The following is a 16,918-nucleotide window of genomic DNA, read 5'->3' as shown; positions in this document are numbered from 1 at the left end:
TCAGCAGGCCTGTGCTGGCAGTGTTGGTCTTACTTGGCATCTTAGTTAACTTTACATCTGCTCTTTTTTGCTCGCTTCTTTATTAAAATGTCACCTTTGGATATTTGTAGAAATTTTCCTTTTTAAGAGGACTGATTTGATCCATACTGTTGTTGACAAATGATTCCCTGTGAAGTATTCAGGCACTAGCACGTTTTTCACTTGTCTGGATTTTCCCACTTGTTTCTGTTTGCAGGAAGGATTAGCTCTATCTCGCTGGGCAGTGCAGTCATTCAGTAGGTCTGCAGGCCTGTTTGTGCTGTTCTTTCTAATCATGTCAGATTTGTAATACCTGTCAAGGTTGCTAAACTTAGGTGGTACTGGTGATGTGAAAACTTTGTGATTTTGCCATGAGAAAACACCACCAGGTGTTCTTCAAGACAGCGGCAAGAGTATGTCATACCTATTTCATAGAGCTTTTGTTTACTGCTTTAGGATCCTGCTGTGGTTTCCTAAAGTTTGGAGGTGAAAACAACTTCTGAAATTGTTATGTGATTCTTCTGTAGCATCAAGGCTGTGGTGGGAGCCTTTTAAGTCCTGCGCTCACCTGTGTTCCCTATTGGTAAGGCAATGTGACAGAACCTGGGAATAGAAGAGGGCCTGGACACAGCTGGAACATAGGCTGTCTGCATGTGGCCCTTCCCAAGGATGAAAATTCCCACTGCCGAAATGAACAGCAAATCTCTGTAAGGCTACAAGGGTAGTCAGGCTTCACATTTCCCCGTTTGAACCAGTTTTGGTTCAAGTATCAGTTATGGTGAGCGAGTGGCATACTTGAGAATATGTCAAAGATCTCCTGAGATCTAGACTTCAGTACTAGTTAGTGGACAATATACCTTCCTATCGGAAGACAGATGATCATTAGTGCTATTGTAACAGATCAACAAATCAGTTTTGCTGAAGCCAGTGAAACTGTTAATTTATGTCAGCTGAGGATCCATTCCAACACAGTGTATATAATGGACTTTAACTCCACAGGAGTTATGCAAATAATAATCTTGTGTAGAAGATAGAGATTACAGTGGCTATCTTTTCTAAAAGATATCAAGATTTTCACAGAAATCTGAAGTTTTTAGAACTGAAGAGACAGTATAATGCTAAAATTTGCATTCTGTGATGCTCCCTAAACAAGCAGCTAGCAGTATGTAGGGGAATACTTGTAAATTGAAAACTAGCCAGTTAAATACGTTAGGCATATGTGTACAGCTTCCTTATTCTATAACACTGAATTCTCCTCAGTACTGTCAAAGGAAGATGGATCAGATAAACAGCAGTTACCATGTGAAAAAAATATGAATTATATTCTATGGAAAAAATATTTTTGCCTTATTTCCAATGTGTTTGATTTTTATTACAGTATGGTTTGCAAAACTTGTCTCTAATATGGTTTTAGAGTTGTAAGTTAACAGAAGAATTATGTGAAGTGGATTTAGATGTGAAAGCGGATTTTTCTCTCTATTAATGAAACCTTTCTTAAAGGCTGTTCTGTAATTACACTTGTGGCTTGGTGGATAATGCCTTGCTCTCATATGCAAGTCATTTGATTCCTCTGGTGCCTCATAACACTCAAGAAGCATGGACTCTTGCAGTGTGAATCATGCTGTAGCTTATTTTACTGCATATCCTAGATAAAGACTTTCTTTGAACGGTGAGTGGATACACAGTATCAAAGTGACAATAACAAGCTTTGTCCATCTTGCTTCACAACAGAGAAGGAGCCCTGCAAAAATAGACTGAAGTGTAGGTCGTTGCAAATTAGGTAGCCCTTCAATGAAGAAGTGTTCTATCTCTAGTATTACCAGTGACCTCGTCTTGTCTTCTAGAAGGACTGAAAGTCTCGTCCCAGTATAGCAATACACTTGCTTCAAGAATTAATCATTCTTCTTGCTGTCAGGAAAAGGGTGAAGTACAGCAGATTACTTCTCAGTAAAAGCTGCCTCTTTTCTATCAGGAGTGCATAAGAAAGCCCATGTATATTTTTCACCACTGCAGCAACAGGTGATAGCAATGCATTCCAAGCCAGACCTGCCGGTTTTGGATGCTTAGTACCTTCAATACTGGTGTCCAGAAAAACCTGAAAAATTGCAACTTTAGGACATCGGTGCGTGGTCATAATGAAAACACTTAGAAGAATTGCTAATAATAATAATAATAATAATAATAATAATAATAATAATAATAATAATTGAAGTTGCAAAATGAGTTTGGGATATAAATATAATCACAGCCAATGAAAATGATTGAAAAGTTTTTCTGTGAGTGGCAGGAAAGAGCAAAAATGGAAAGGAAAGTTTTTTCACTCCTTCCTTACTTACGGTAAGTTACATGATGTATCTACTCGACGGTAGATAATGTATGTGGCATTTGGAGTTATACCTGTGAGGGTTAGCCAGCTGGTGTGTGTGTACAGACCGGTCAGCTGGCTGTTACCCAGTGAAGTGGGTGACAAAGAGTGCTGCCCTCTTTTTCCTTAGTAATGACACTATATTTGGGACCTCTCTCCTATCACTAATTTTTATTTAGCTTCTAGGACCTTATTTGAGCCCTATCTCAAATTTGGTTAAATTTTTTCTACTGGAATCAAAAAGTTCCTGGGAAGAAGGGAGAAAAGGGAGGAATTTCCTGCCAGGCAAAGTGGTTACATTTTGTTAGGAAAGCAGACCAGCAGAACAGAGTCTTTGTACCCACAGTCGAGTATAGGAGGTCTGGCACATTGTGGCCACAATTATTACACAAACAACAATTAAAGTTTGTTTGGGTATGCTTTTAATGAGAAGGTTGGGAAAATTATCCGGGGCTGTTCAGTGTAAGAGAAATGGACAGCAAGACGGGTGGACAAGATGCTCTCTCCTCTCAGCTGCCACTGCACAGCCAGAGCCAGGGTTATTTACTGCATCCTCTAGCAAGGCCTTTTAAAAAGAATTTTGTAATGTCCATGTTGAGTCTCTTTGAATTTTCAAAATGTACTTGTGCAATTTAAGTCTTAAACAATCCATTCATCTTCATTTGATAGTCTACAGAAATTATTTAGAATCATAGTGCAGTAATATTGTGCACTGTTATTTTTCCTCCTCTACTGAAGACCAATTTAGCTTGCTCTCCATGTAAAAACAGCGTATTTATCTAGTACTGCTGTTTTTGCTTTGTGTAAATATTATCCCTTGTAATGCATCGTTTCCAATGGGTTTGGAACAAGAACAGCCAGGGTTCATGAGAAGCAGGTGGTGGGGCCTCGCCAGCACAGCCTGATGTATTTATTTTAATACCTTTTTGTCATCCTTTAAACAAACAAATAAAACATGATTCCGTAAAGAAGCAGGAAATACAAAGATATCTAAGAAGTGAACAATTGAAAGCAATGGACTAGAAAGACGTTTTACTTTCAAAATTAATGACCTACTGTACGTCCTGGCTGTATTAAACCTATCCATCTAGTGGGCTAGGTTGGGATTTCAATACGCTAATGAAATTATTTTCAGCCATGTGCGCGGGGCTACCCAGAAGAAATGGCTGTTTGCCCAAGTGGAATGGAAACATAGAAGTTCAGAAAATTGATTCAGTTCCTAGTGAGCTTGCTATCAAATAGATAGATAACTTTTAAAACCAAGTATAAGTTTTAGAATATACTTCTAAAAGCCAGGTCTTTCAGTATGGCAAACTAAGCGCCACGAATGTTTCACTGAGAGCATCTTTTAGCCAGTTTGACAGAAGTTGTCTCTCCCCCGAGAGGCCAGTACTTGGGCATTTGTGCTGACAGGTTTTGGATGCTCCTGCTTGGCAAATTGTTTCTGGAGGAGTCTTACTGCAGGAATCAGCTTTTCTTATTGCCCCTCAGATGTGGAATTTCCTTGCCAAATTGCCTCACAGAACTGCTGTGTTGGTAGGTATGTAGTATATGGCCAAGTTTAATGGTCCGTTAATGAGCCTTCAGCAACCCCCTTTCTCTTTCCCTTACAGTTGATTGTTTACAGTCTTCCATCATCATCATTTGTGTAGTCCTTCCATGTAAGCTTAGTAGTAAAACTGTGTCTCTTTGAATCTGGTTATGTCTAGTTAAACCTCTGTTTGGGATAGCGTTGGGTCAGTTTCTTTATTAGTTGCATCCCTATTTGGCGGTATAGCTTTAGTGCAAGAATGTAACAAATACCATTCTTTCAGATGGGAGAGTGTTTCCTAAGGCATTTTCGTTTCAGCCTTTGGAGGTCTGTCCTACGATGGATGCCAAAGCTGCGAACTTCTTGTTCTCAGTTACCTCATGCTCCAGTGTAATCTTACTTGCTTTATTTGAACAAAAATCCCTGGTGAAACATCCTCTTCTTGTATTTAGTTAATTTGTGCCATTCTGCACCTTTTGTGCTGTGCCACTTGCCTGCTTGCATCCTGCCTCTAAGTGCACTGTGAGCCTTTCTGGATGGGAGGAGGGAGAGACAGGATCTGACCTTTCATTTTGTGTGTAGAACTTGGCAAGGCGGGACCCCAGTCAAGCTGATTTCAGGCTCTGTTGGACAGAGGAGACTGATATGATGTTATACTCTTCTCCTTCCACCCTTCTTTCTTTTTCTGGAAAGATTATTATTCAGTTTAGTTCAGTACTTTACCCTTCATTATCTTGTGAATCGTCTCTATTTTTTTCATGTTCTTCTTGTTTCATTTTTCTCCTTTGGTTATGTGCAGGTTCAGCCTTAACATCTCTTTACTATTTTTTCCACTCAAGAAAATCTACAGTGCATCTTCATTACTGTGCCCAGCTGCATATCTCAAATGCTGTTTTAATCTTGATGATAGATAGCATGACAGATCATAGTCAGAATGAAGGCTGATAATGAGGAATGAAAATCAAGGTGACCATTTTTTGTGATTATATGTTGTACTGTGAGAGAAACTCCCATTCAAAAAATGAAATAAATAGAAAACAAAGGCTTTTTAATACAAAAGTCCTACCCACACTGAAGTGTCAGCCTAGTCAAACTAGGATACATGCTTGATGTCAGCTCAATTAGAAAAAAAACACAATTTGAGTAATTTTTAAATGGTAACCAAAAGGATTTGCATTATTTTTACCCAGCTGAATTAATCTGGGAGAATGTTCTGTAATTTCTTTAAACAAGTCACTCCTCAGAATCTCAGAGTAGTTTGGACTCTGCTTGGCTTATACTATCGTAACTCTTTAAAACTCACATTTTCTATCCTATTTTCTTCTAATTTTGCTTATAATTGACATCTGGGTGCCACAAGATAAAAAATAAAAAACGTAAACAATGCTTCACTATGGAAAATCGAGATTAAGCTTGTGATTGGAAAATTGGCAGAGGCTTGATGTTGTATTATGCGCTGTTCATCTCGATCTGCAGAATCTTTAAGCCTAAACTGTCTCAAGGACAGCCAGATTTAAGAAGCCTAGCTTCTGCCTATTGTGAAGTTGCTTATCTGTTTCTAAGACATCAACAGGTAGAACTGTTTCTTCAGTGGCAACAAGAGGGAGGAGGGAGTTCATTTATTAGGCATATCGGTCAGCCAGTTGACACTGTCTCTTTTTTTTTCTTTTTTTCTTACAGTGTGCCTTCTTCCCTGAAGTCTGTACACTCCTTGTGATATCTCATCTGTTCAGTGGACTGAAGGAGTCTGTTTAGGCTATGTATTGCACTCCCCTGCTACCCTTCACACATTGCTCCCCAAAGCATTTTCACTTCTTTCCTTCTTATTGCTTGTTAATATTTCTTTCTTTTCTAACGTTTAACTTCCAGTGGGACTTTCTTCCCTTTTTCCCATCCCTGAGTGCCTCCATTCCTCATTGTCCCCTCTCGTGATGAGGTTTGAAAATGTTTCTAGGGCTGAGGTGAAATGAATTATGTTACTTTACTTTTTGACGAAAGAAAGTATTGTGTGAGAAACAGCCACAGCAAGGCTCTGGGTTAGAATCACAGAACAGCATTTGGTGTGTGGGCTTTTTTAGTCTTGGTGAGGGGACTGGCAGCTAAATAGAATGTCTTTGGTTTGAGGAAGTCACTTGCGCTGACTCCAGTGAGAGGGAAAAACCTTGAAAACTGTCCCATCCAAATAAAGCTGTTGCATTGAAGATTGTTAACTCAGTTTACCCGATCTCTGTGTTATGGCACAGCTGAATCACCATTATTAATGTTGTTTGCATTTCAGTTTGATGAAAGTCAGTCATTCCCGTCCAATACATTTTGGTATCTTCAGATAAGATGCTGTTGTACAAGTCTATCAGAAGAGACTGTGTTTCACAGGCCTTTATAGGGAGCTTCAAACATGAGGGCCATGAGATGTTGGACTGTGTATGTGGATGTAAGGCAGTATAACTAAACACTGTGTCACAAAATAAATGAAATATTATTGCAAACTCCAGTGGGGAAGCACCACAGGCAGCATTTATTATACTACACTGTGCATGAAAGTGACTCTGGATTTGAGCAGCTGGACCCGTGAGAGATTTATGCTGGCACAGTAATTCCAGTGGTACCATTGCAGTGACTGCTGGCTGCCTTGGAGGCCCTGATATTTTGGGGTCCTGTTAAATAACATCAATCTGACAGTGAGTGATTTTCTGTGTTGGAATACACTCTTTTCCATGCACTAGAAGGAGCAGACTATGTTCAGTCATACTTCCTGAATTATAATTATTTAGTTTGGCTTTAGGATTTCCCCTCTTATTTTGTGTTGTACGTACTGTTTTGATTTCACAGCAGTGTTATGGAGTGAGCTGCACAAGCTGTTTTTAAAGCAGCTCACACTGTAATCAATATTTTAAAAGCATTGAAGAAAGGCTAATATTATAAGAAAAATTCCCTTGTATGTTTACTTATTTACACTTATGAAATATCCTCATTATTGTTAGGCACAATTGAGTAGAAATAATCACTTTGAGGAATTATCCATTAAAAGGAAGCCTTTAATATTAGAAGAGTATTGGAAGTTGATATGTGCTTGTTTCTGTGAGAAGCAAAAGCATGGCGTTAGACTGACCTCACTGAACTCATTAAGACGTTTATATTGATCGTAGGGGAATTAATATTTAACCCAGAGTTTCCTTCCAGAAGAAAACAAATTTCTAGACCAACATACTTCTGTGCTTAGGGGTTGCAAATATGAAAAGCAGAGTTACAGATCAGCTCACTGTTCTGCTTTTTCTTTATTTGTTTCAAATCTCCTTGTAAAAACATATAAGGGGAGGGAAGAAAAGAAGCTGGTTATGAACGATGGATAAAGCCACTGCTGCACACAGCGTCAGCGTAAGGCCAGCGTGTCATTTAAGTTGCACTTAAAACCTATTTTTAGGACTTAAGTACTGCACAGACCTTGTGGTGACCTTACAGAATTTCACTACAGAGGAGCATGACTTCAACCCGCTGTCAGACCACAGCCTGCACTGGGGGGTTTGCAGCTTTTCTCTACCTCCTAGTTCCACATATATTTCTTCAGGTGAAGCCTTTTTCGTAACATTCATGCAAAGATATGTTGGTCGTGTGTCAGGCCTGCTGTATTTGCAAGGTGGCAATCTATCTCAGGGTAGAACAATAACTTGGTTTAGAGGTGCTTGATGACTTCTGACTTCTCTAGTACACACAACCCTTGCTTTTTGCTTGCTCTGCAGGTTAAGATACATGGTCAGAAACAAGACACGTATGTTGCTGCAATTACAGAATTTACCATTCTGTCAAAGCACTTTACAAACATAAGTATCTTCCTAGTGTGACCTTTTGTCTCAGCTGAAGCTCTGCTCCAGAGAAGTGCTAAAGATCAGTTCAGGGAGGCACACCATATGGAAGAAATAGTGTAGGAGGCAGCCCGCAGCTGCCCATGCGAGGAGCTGAACAAAGCCAGCCTCATCCTGTATTTGCCAGTCTTGTATTACCTGTCTCTGATCTTCCTTGGGCACTGTCGTCTTGCACAGCACACCCAGACTGAGCTCACCTGAAAGAGCGCATCATTGCTTCTCCTCTCATTAAAACAGGGTATCTGAAAATAGGAGGTGTGACTGCCTGAGGGTAAAAGGAAGTATTTTGTACCCAGAACTTTAGGAAAATTATTCTTGGGACAAGTTTCCCTTGTGCATGACCCATGAGATGATGCCATACTTAGCTTGATTTAAAGTCCTGTCAATGTAGGTTTAAAGGTTGGCTGTAGTGGTAAGAAAAATTATGTTAAAATGGTACCTTTTTCTTAGTAGTTCTGCTCTTTGTTTTTGAGACATATCTGCTGGCTTTGCCAATAAAGATGCAGGTTTACAATTGTTAGCATCGCAGAACAGTTTGAAGAGGAGTGAGGTTCTGTTCTGCCACTTGCATAATTCAGAAAATTCCAGCTAAGGTGTGATTTGCTGCCTCTCTCCTACAAGTGATAATGAAAAGGGAAGAAAGGAGAGCACAGCTTGATTTTTGATCTTGTATTGAGTTTGAAGCACTGCCACTGACAGTCATCATCATCTGATTTCAAAGTGAACAAATTCAACACAAATATCACTGTGAAAAAGTAAATATGGAATTGTATAATGCTCTTTTTCAGCCACTTTTGAAAACTTGAACTTCATGTTAAAGGCAGTTAAATTGTTATATTTTTTTCCTATAAGGACATTGTCTATTCTATGGTTACACAAGTGTAGTAAAAGAAAACATATAAATCAAATGGACTGTTTGTTCTTCTTTATGTATTTTCTTTGTCCTCTTCTAAGTACATGCAATCTTTCCCACCCCTCCCAACCAAGTCCTCTCTCCACCCAACTGCATTTCCTGAGTGGATTCCTCTAGGAGACAGAATCGGAGGGCTGCATGATGTCATTTCTATATTTAAATTAGATGGAGCAGAATAGGACGTGTAATTTGTTTAATCACTGCTCATGCTCTAATTTCCTTGGATTTGATTTTTTGCAGTGCAGTCTTATCTTCGGGTTTCTATCTGGTAGCCAAGTCTGCTATTTGGCATGATTTCAGGGAGCTGGGTGCATTTTTCTTTTCGATTAAAACTCAAGGGGATTCTGTGATCAAGCAAATTCTGCACACAGAGCTTTTCAAGCATGATAAATTGATTTAAGTGGGAATGTGACAGAAAAATATATGCCTCCAAAACAAAGAGATCAAATAAAATCTAAAGCATAGTTGATTAGAGCCATGCAGAAACATTCAGAAGATGGTAAATAGGTAAATAAATGGAAAAGATGCAGATTCATCTGCTGTTATATAAACTGTACTAATTCTGGGATCAGGATTCAGCAATTTCAGTACAGGCATTTCCTGTATTTATTTTATCTAAATATGACTAAATGGTACTTCACTTCTGCTATTTCAAGCCTTGATAGACTGACGTATACAAAACAGTCTCTGTTCAGTAAGTTGTGGCAAGATCTTCACGTGGTTTATTTTCTATTTTTCCACAATACGTAAAGATATGTTTTTGATATTGTAATATTATTTTTTCTTTATTTGTCTTTATCCTTTCCTTTAGAAATACCGCGATTCTGTTCTCTTACCTATACTGTGAGTGACAGTGAATGTGTATATTCTGTGAATGACAAAGGCAAACTTTTAGTAATACATAGGATACTTCATGTTCTACAGTGAAGTACCAGCTTCAAGCAATGATTTACTATCCAATGTTAAACAGCCATGGGTCAGGTCCTTTTTGTGATATCCAGTTAAGTGGCATTGACCTGAAATATACGGAAATTTTCTGACTGAGCTTGCTTAGAAGAAATATGCTTACTAGTTTGTGAACATACTAAGAAGGCAGTATCTGAAATCAGAATTATGCCAGAGTCTTCTGTGGGTTTCAGCACACACTATCAGGCAATAGCAAGTGTGTTGTTTGGTTTCTCCTTTGTAACAAGGTTTGGGTAAAAAACAAGTATGAATATGATTATCAGGTTTGTTTGGTTTTTTTTTTTTTGTGAAATTCTGTAAGAACATTAGGCACTTTTTATTGAAAAACACTAATGGATAGCAGGCAGATGACCTGAGATTTTACCTGTCAGTTAGTTCAGTGAAGATCAATGTTTGGAGCATCAGATCTAAAGGCAAAGATCTAGACTTTGAGACAGCAATCTCTGCTTGGTTTGGTGGGTGAAAAGAGGGTCCAGAGATCTTCAGGGTCTCTTTTGCATCTCTCCTTATTGTTCTGAAGAAAAGAGAAGAAACAGTGCACCATGGGAGGGACGCACCTTTGTGAGTAATGCTCACAAGGGAGGTGGTTCATTGCCAAAATGGTATGACTGGCACAGCCAACTTAGAGGAAGAACAGAGTTGTACTGAGAGCATCAGTGATCAATTATTTATTGTCAAAATAAAATAGAGAAGCTGGCCCGCATTGTCAAGCTACAGCATATATTCCCCAAGAGAAATCATTACAGGAGTATGGATAGCTAGTACAGGAGGATTGCAGAACTCAGGTAATAGTCAAAATAACCGCATCTAACAAAACAGTTACACAAGGTTTTGAAAAGCGTGTGTGGAAAGGGCACCTTGATGTTTGGCCTAGGATTTCTACAACTGAAATGAATTATTTTGTGTTACTCCCAAGTTTGCAAGTAATGCAGGCCCTGCCTTGTCACCTTCTCTGCTACCAGTGGTAGGCAGAACAGGAGGCAGCAGAAGTGCATCTGGTCAAAAGTGACACTGCAGGTTGAGACTGTGAGTTGGGGAGAAAGAGAGAGATTGTGTATTCGACCAAGCACCTGTTGTGGTCTACAGAACCTCTCTATAATGTTAAAAGACGCTCAGTTCCTAGTATCTGGCCACATGTAGGTTTTCCTTGGGATGGGGAAGCATCAGAAGCCTGACTTGACTCCCTAGTGCTACAAACCATCACTCCCTGGGTCCTCATTACACAGCCCATCAGATACTCTTTGCTGACTGGAGAACTGCTGCACTTAGGGGAATCTGGTGTGGAACCTGCGTTCAAAGCTTTATACCCAGGAGGTCTTCCCTTCATCAGTTCTGAGTCTTTCTCATTAGGGTGCTGTGGTTTTGCTATGCAATGCACATGGAAGACAACAAAGGCTCATCTGTTTTCTTCATATCTACCTGGCTTGTTTTGGGGTGTTGGTGTTGTACAGATCTGGTTTTTGCTCCTTCTTTCCCTTTAAACAGGCATTAACTGTTCAGTACTTGCAGCAGAAGAGAAGGGACTAACTACAAAGACATATTTTGTATACCTTATGTACACTAGAAAATTTTGTAAGGAATTTAGAGCTTGCGTTGGAATTATAGTAATTGCCTTTCTAAACATTAGCATATAAAAATATGCTAAATTATGTTCATGGAGTAGAAGAAAATCTATTGTGGTCATGAAAACCTGAGACTAACTGCAGCTAACTGCAAATAAAGTCTAAATAAGAGCGTGCAAAGGAACACACGGAAAAGCCTGACAATGAGTGGCCTTAAGAACTGTTGGTATGAAAATTCATGCACAGCATCTCCCCAGTAAGGCGAGTGTGTGATTCTCTTTCCTCCTCTTCTCCCATCCCCAGCTGTTCCTTGTCAGCGCTCTTCTGTGCTTTAGGCTATAGCAGTGGCTGAAAAGGTCGTGTTAATTTTCACCACTGCATGGATATGAGGTGGTCAGTAACTGGAAGAAAAAATACCGTCTTTATTACTTGTGCTGTCAGATTAGATGCAGGAAGTGTCTGATCTTTAAGCTGTTGCATGATAAAGTTTATAAATTGGTAGAAGTCGGAAGACAGAGTGAATAGGTCACTGAGTGTAGTTTTAAAACCTGCTGTCATGTTGGATTTACAGAACTTGAAGACTTCTGGTAATAAACAAGCTTATGACGATTTGATTGCTGTTGTTGTCTTTCATAAGAAAAGCCTTTCCAGAGTTCATACCACCAGTGGAATGAATTTCCAAAAGCCCTTTGTAAATATTTAGTCTGTTAATCTTCAGGATGATTTTAAATGCCACCTACCAGTACAATTTAGCTTATTTCATTTTCTTTTCATTTACAGACATTACGGTAACAAGATAGGTCTCACAGTCAGTATTGTATTTTCCTCATTATCTCAGCTTTGAGAGATCTCATGCCTGGAACTTCATTACTCCATCTGATACTGTGAATCTTTATGCAGTTACTTACATCTGTCTTTGGATGCTTAGGTTTCCCAGCAAACAGTGTTTTCCTGACTTCTTGACAAATAAGTGTCGCTCGACATTTAATTTGGCTGATGCGGTGACACAATTTTAGCTGTAAATTATACCTCCTATATCAGCCCGCACCCCACTGAGGTGTCTTCATGGGAGACCGTATGTAGGCAGTCATATCAGCTTTCCCTCCAGATACCCAGGTATAGAAGGTAGTTTCATTTATGCAGAGGTCCCCTGGAGAAGTCTGAACAACTGAGCTTTCTGAGGGCATGTCTTGAATTAGTGCCTCTTCTGGTAGTGCTGCCTGAACGCCTTCACAGGCCACACTGCTCACTGGGTTTGCTGTATCAGACTCATAAGTAGCCTCATCCCATGGCAGGGTGGGACCTTCATGTGGAAGATTGGACAGAGTTGGAGTCCTTGGCAGCTCGTGCTTTTGTTCCCAGTGGGCTTTGGCATCCTGAGCATCAGGTTGGGCCGAATGGGGTTAGGTCCCTTCTCTGAAGTGTTATATGCAATTCTGGCTTATTCTACCTGTAGGTGTTTTTGTTAAGCTAGGCCCTCAAATCTTTTGGAAATTATATGGTGTGTTCTAGAATATAGTGTGAGAAGAATAATCAGGAAAAATATTAGAGAATTAATCAGAAGGGAAACTGCCATGCAGTGTATGATAACTATGAACGTGGTATAGGAAATAAAAGAGAAAATGACTGTCTTCCTACAATTCAAGTCCCTTATCAAGGTGAATTAAATGTCGACTAATAATATACTTCTGGGAAAATGCTATTTTGGGAAAAACAGAACAAAGAAATGAATATAATCTGAATAGTGAGGAAGAACAAAAGAAAAAACCCTATAAAATTTGATTTTATCACATCCCGAATGAAATATTTCAATTTTCCATTTCTAAATCACATTTCAAGACCAAATTCAGTAGAAGGTAGAACAAAACGCTTATCTACTGTTATTTCAACCCCTTGTGACATGCTTTTCTTTTTTTTTTCATTTGGCCAACCAAAATGAGTTTTTCCCATGTTTTATGTGTGTGGTTTGCCAGTTGAACTGAGAAAATAATTATTTCTCACATTCTTCCTCTCACTGAGTTCCAGGCATAGGACTAGATGCATAGTACAGGAAAGTGAATGGTTTGGGAAAGAAAATAGGAGAGTTTTATCCTCAAATGAAGTAGCATTTATTTTGTGTGACTGACCAGGGATATAACATAGTTTTGCTCCTACGAGTTTTCAGCTGGATTATGGGTGAGATTTAAATAATACATTACTAAGCTTTAGGATGTAATAGCTTGTCTAAAAATAGGATTGGATTATTAAGATTAATGTAATCTTTGTAGCTTTTGTTATTATTTAGAATGCAAGACATTCAGTCTTTAGTGCTAGAATTGATGATATTTTCATATCTATTTCCAAGAAAAAGAAATGTTAAAAGGATAAGTCAAGCATCTGTTAAAATCCAGCAGACAGCATTTTAAAAGTGAATACGTCCAAACAGCTCCATAGAGCAAAGGATAAAACTTTTAAATTAAAATTGTACTTACTATGAGGGAAATTTTCTGTCTCCATTATTATGTGTGCTTAGTTGAAACCTACATGAATTTCAGCTGGTTGGTTGTTCACGTTCAGCTCACTGCACAGCCTAAGGACTGCATGACACATTTTGTTTATGCTGATCATCAGCATCCCTGTTGCACAAGCTTGTTTTCTGACAGTTCCAAAAGGGAATTATAATTGTTTACCCTTAAGCATGACAGTAATATAGTATGATTGAAAACAAGAGTGTCTCACTTATTTATTGAATGATTTGTATTTGATAAAAGGACTTTTTTTTCCTTTGGTGTTATTTTTTAGCTTCTGTGAATTTCTTAAGCCCTAGACAGAGCTTTGAACCTTATTGATCATGTCACCAGCATTCACTGAAGAAAAATACTGGTTACTGACATCAGTTACAATTACATAGTTTACAGTGGTACAAGGGACACTATTTTTACAGTTACAAAGTTTCATCTGATAATACAGTTTTTGTGTGTGTGTATACATAACATGAGGTGCTGGGTTTGTGTGTTTCATAACCTTGTAGTTTCTGAAAACCGAACTCAGTGTGTTGGAATTAAATGTTTAGAGTTTTCGCACTAAATCTTGTATATTTCAAATCTGACACCAAAATCGTAGTGGTGCATGATTCTCATGAATCCTTAGTTAAACAGCCTTGTCTCCATCCCTACAATAAAGTAGCTTTCTACCTTGAGTTCAGCTGAGTAGTGTAGTTTCAAATGAGTTTTAAAACAGCCTTTATGGGAAATCACACAACTAAGTACAGTATTGGTTTATTAGAACCCTCAAAGTCATGCTTTGGGGAAGATGAAGGAAGGAACTGTTTTAGCACAACTTTTGATAAACTAAAGGCAGTGTGCTTCAGTCAAGAAAGCAGGCCTTGTGGCGTTAAGAGTGAAGACATGTCTGACTGCCTCAGATTGCTTGTGTGCATGTGAAGCGCAAGGCAGCAGACACACAAATGTAAATACCACATCATCCGTTGAATGGCTTTATAGATCTGTATGTGACTGAATGTGCCATCTCTGTCTTTCAGAAATATCGACAGTATATGTCTGGACTTCTCACTCCTCCTTATGGTGTTATGGAAACCGGCTCCAACAATGACAGTAAGTATGAGAAAATAGCCATCAGATGTTAGAAAAGAGAAGAGAGAAGAAAGGGGAAGATGAAAGTCCTCTGGTTTTGGGTGTTGCAATTTAAATGTTAAATTCAATTCAGTATTATGACTGTATTAATACTGCATGTAGTAGGAAATACTTTGGAACTTGCCTAACTGCAGTCCCAACTGTATAAAAACGTACCCAGAGCTGTACACAAATCTGCACTATGAGCCAGGCCTGTTGACTAAAGCATACTGGTAATGCTTAACTGGTTCTAGGTGTTACATGGGTTCCATGGAACATGGCCATGAGTCCTGCTAGTAAAATAAATATAACCAACTGGCTTATTTTTTTAGTTAGGATGGGCTACACAACTTGCTTGGGAACCTAGGTGGCATTTGGGCAGACAGCCTGCAGTAGACATGCTGCTGTCTGACCTTAGTTACATAGATAAATAAGCTTGAGTATGTCTCTGCCTCATGAGAACCCGTCAAACTGTGGGATAGTGCTGTAGACATGAATCCAAGGTCAGCCTTTGGAACTCATCACTTCTGTAAATCACAGTACTTTTATTTAGTTGCCAGAGGATTATTTACATGCCAACCAGGACAATATCTGATGGCTAGCAATTGCATCTGCAACTTTTATCCCATGTGTTCTATGTTCAATATGTTCTATTTGTGAAACAATAGCACAGCATAGCATAGCAATGCTAGTTAGTGCAAACTCAATGTCATGTTTGACTTGCAGGTACTAAAACATAGTGTTAAATGAAAAAATATAAATAACTCCTGTATACATACTTCAAATATTAAGTTGTGAGAAAGTACTATGTTTAGCAAGCTGTTTATAGTATTTACAAAGTTAGCTTTTTGCCGTTTTTGTGTTCACAAGAGAAAAATTTTGTCTGAATAATCTGTTTTACTCTTAAAAAATCATAGATTAATATGTATGTTATCAAAGTATTAAACCCTCCAACTCTCTATTCTATTGATAAATAATCTCCAGTTACTTAAAGAACGTGCAGTGTGTATTTATGTTCTGTATTCTTTTTTTAGGAATGCCAGATAAGGACAGCATGTCAAGCAGTGCTCTTTGCCAAGTTTCTAAAAATTGTAATAAGGTAAATCCCACCTAGTTTTGCCTTTGTTTTTTTTTTGGGGGGGCAAGATTTGGTAATGAAAACTGCAGCAGTACAGCATTAAATTGAAAAGAACCAGGTGCAAATGCAAAGCATGTGGTTGATGCATGTGAGTACAGTATACAAATTGCAAGGATGCTTTAGACATTGTATCATATAACTGGAGAAAGTAACTGGTTCAGGATCAGCGTTATTAGAAAGTGTACTGCTGCAAAAGTTTGTGTTACAATCTGGTTGTCCTGTCTTTGACAGAAAGATGCTGAGGGTAAAGAAGAAAAGCAGCACTGTGACAAGACCAGTGCATAGCCAATGGATCATAAAATTCATAATTAAATCCTTTTTTAAGGCTTAACTGAGTCTTAACTGATGCATAGACATTATTCTGCACCTTTGCTCAGGGTGAATTTTCTCCTGTGTTCAGAGAGCAGCTTTACGTCCCAGTTCCCCTTTGTAAAATAGTTTTGTGCCTTCAGTCTCACCAGATGAGGACCCGCATGAAAGAACTCATGAATATTTCTGTACTGGGTTTAAAGTAATTACAATAGTGAGAAGAAATAGTATCAGGCATTGCTGTAAAGATTAATAACTTTTAGATTTTTTTTATGGCAGGAGTAGAAGAGTTACAGTAATAAACAGATGCTTCTTTCTGGACATAGGAGTTTAACTGGATGCATTTGTGTGATGTCTTTAAAAGGTTAAAGGTAATTTTGTTACACAAAAGACATCTCTTGACAGCAGATAAAGACAATGAATATTTTAGCATGTTTCCTTAATGCAAAAATAACTACTTCCACCTCTCCCTGTCTGTCTGTCCTGCTTCCTCAAGGGTACTGACGTTTCTTAATTGTCACATTCAGCCTTTATTAAATGTATAAATGTAACGGTATCCAGTTCCTTTTTCTAGAGTCTTATTCACCAATGCTGTGCCACTTCCTGACACAGCCTTATCCTGTATGAAAATAAACGTTTTTCCAT

At 38.6% G+C, this 16,918-nt stretch overlaps 1 protein-coding gene across 1 annotated transcript in view; it reads left to right on the top strand.

Annotated features, from left to right (window-relative positions):
• Window positions 1-16,918, top strand: part of RAPGEF4 (Rap guanine nucleotide exchange factor 4) — a gene marked incomplete at both ends in the record, with an annotated part of 155,344 nt that overhangs the window by 60,841 nt on the left and 77,585 nt on the right. The window contains 2 exons of the mRNA XM_082311463.1: window positions 14,736-14,808; window positions 15,861-15,925. Coding sequence (XP_082167589.1) covers window positions 14,736-14,808; window positions 15,861-15,925 — 138 coding nt within the window. The remainder of the gene's footprint in view (window positions 1-14,735; window positions 14,809-15,860; window positions 15,926-16,918) is intronic.

The sequence above is a fragment of the Platalea leucorodia genome, assembly GCF_965183815.1.
Source record: "Platalea leucorodia genome assembly, chromosome: 5".
Taxonomy (NCBI): domain Eukaryota; kingdom Metazoa; phylum Chordata; class Aves; order Pelecaniformes; family Threskiornithidae; genus Platalea; species Platalea leucorodia.
The sequence above is the reverse complement of the archived record's forward strand: the minus strand, read 5'-3'. Positions and strand labels throughout refer to the sequence as shown.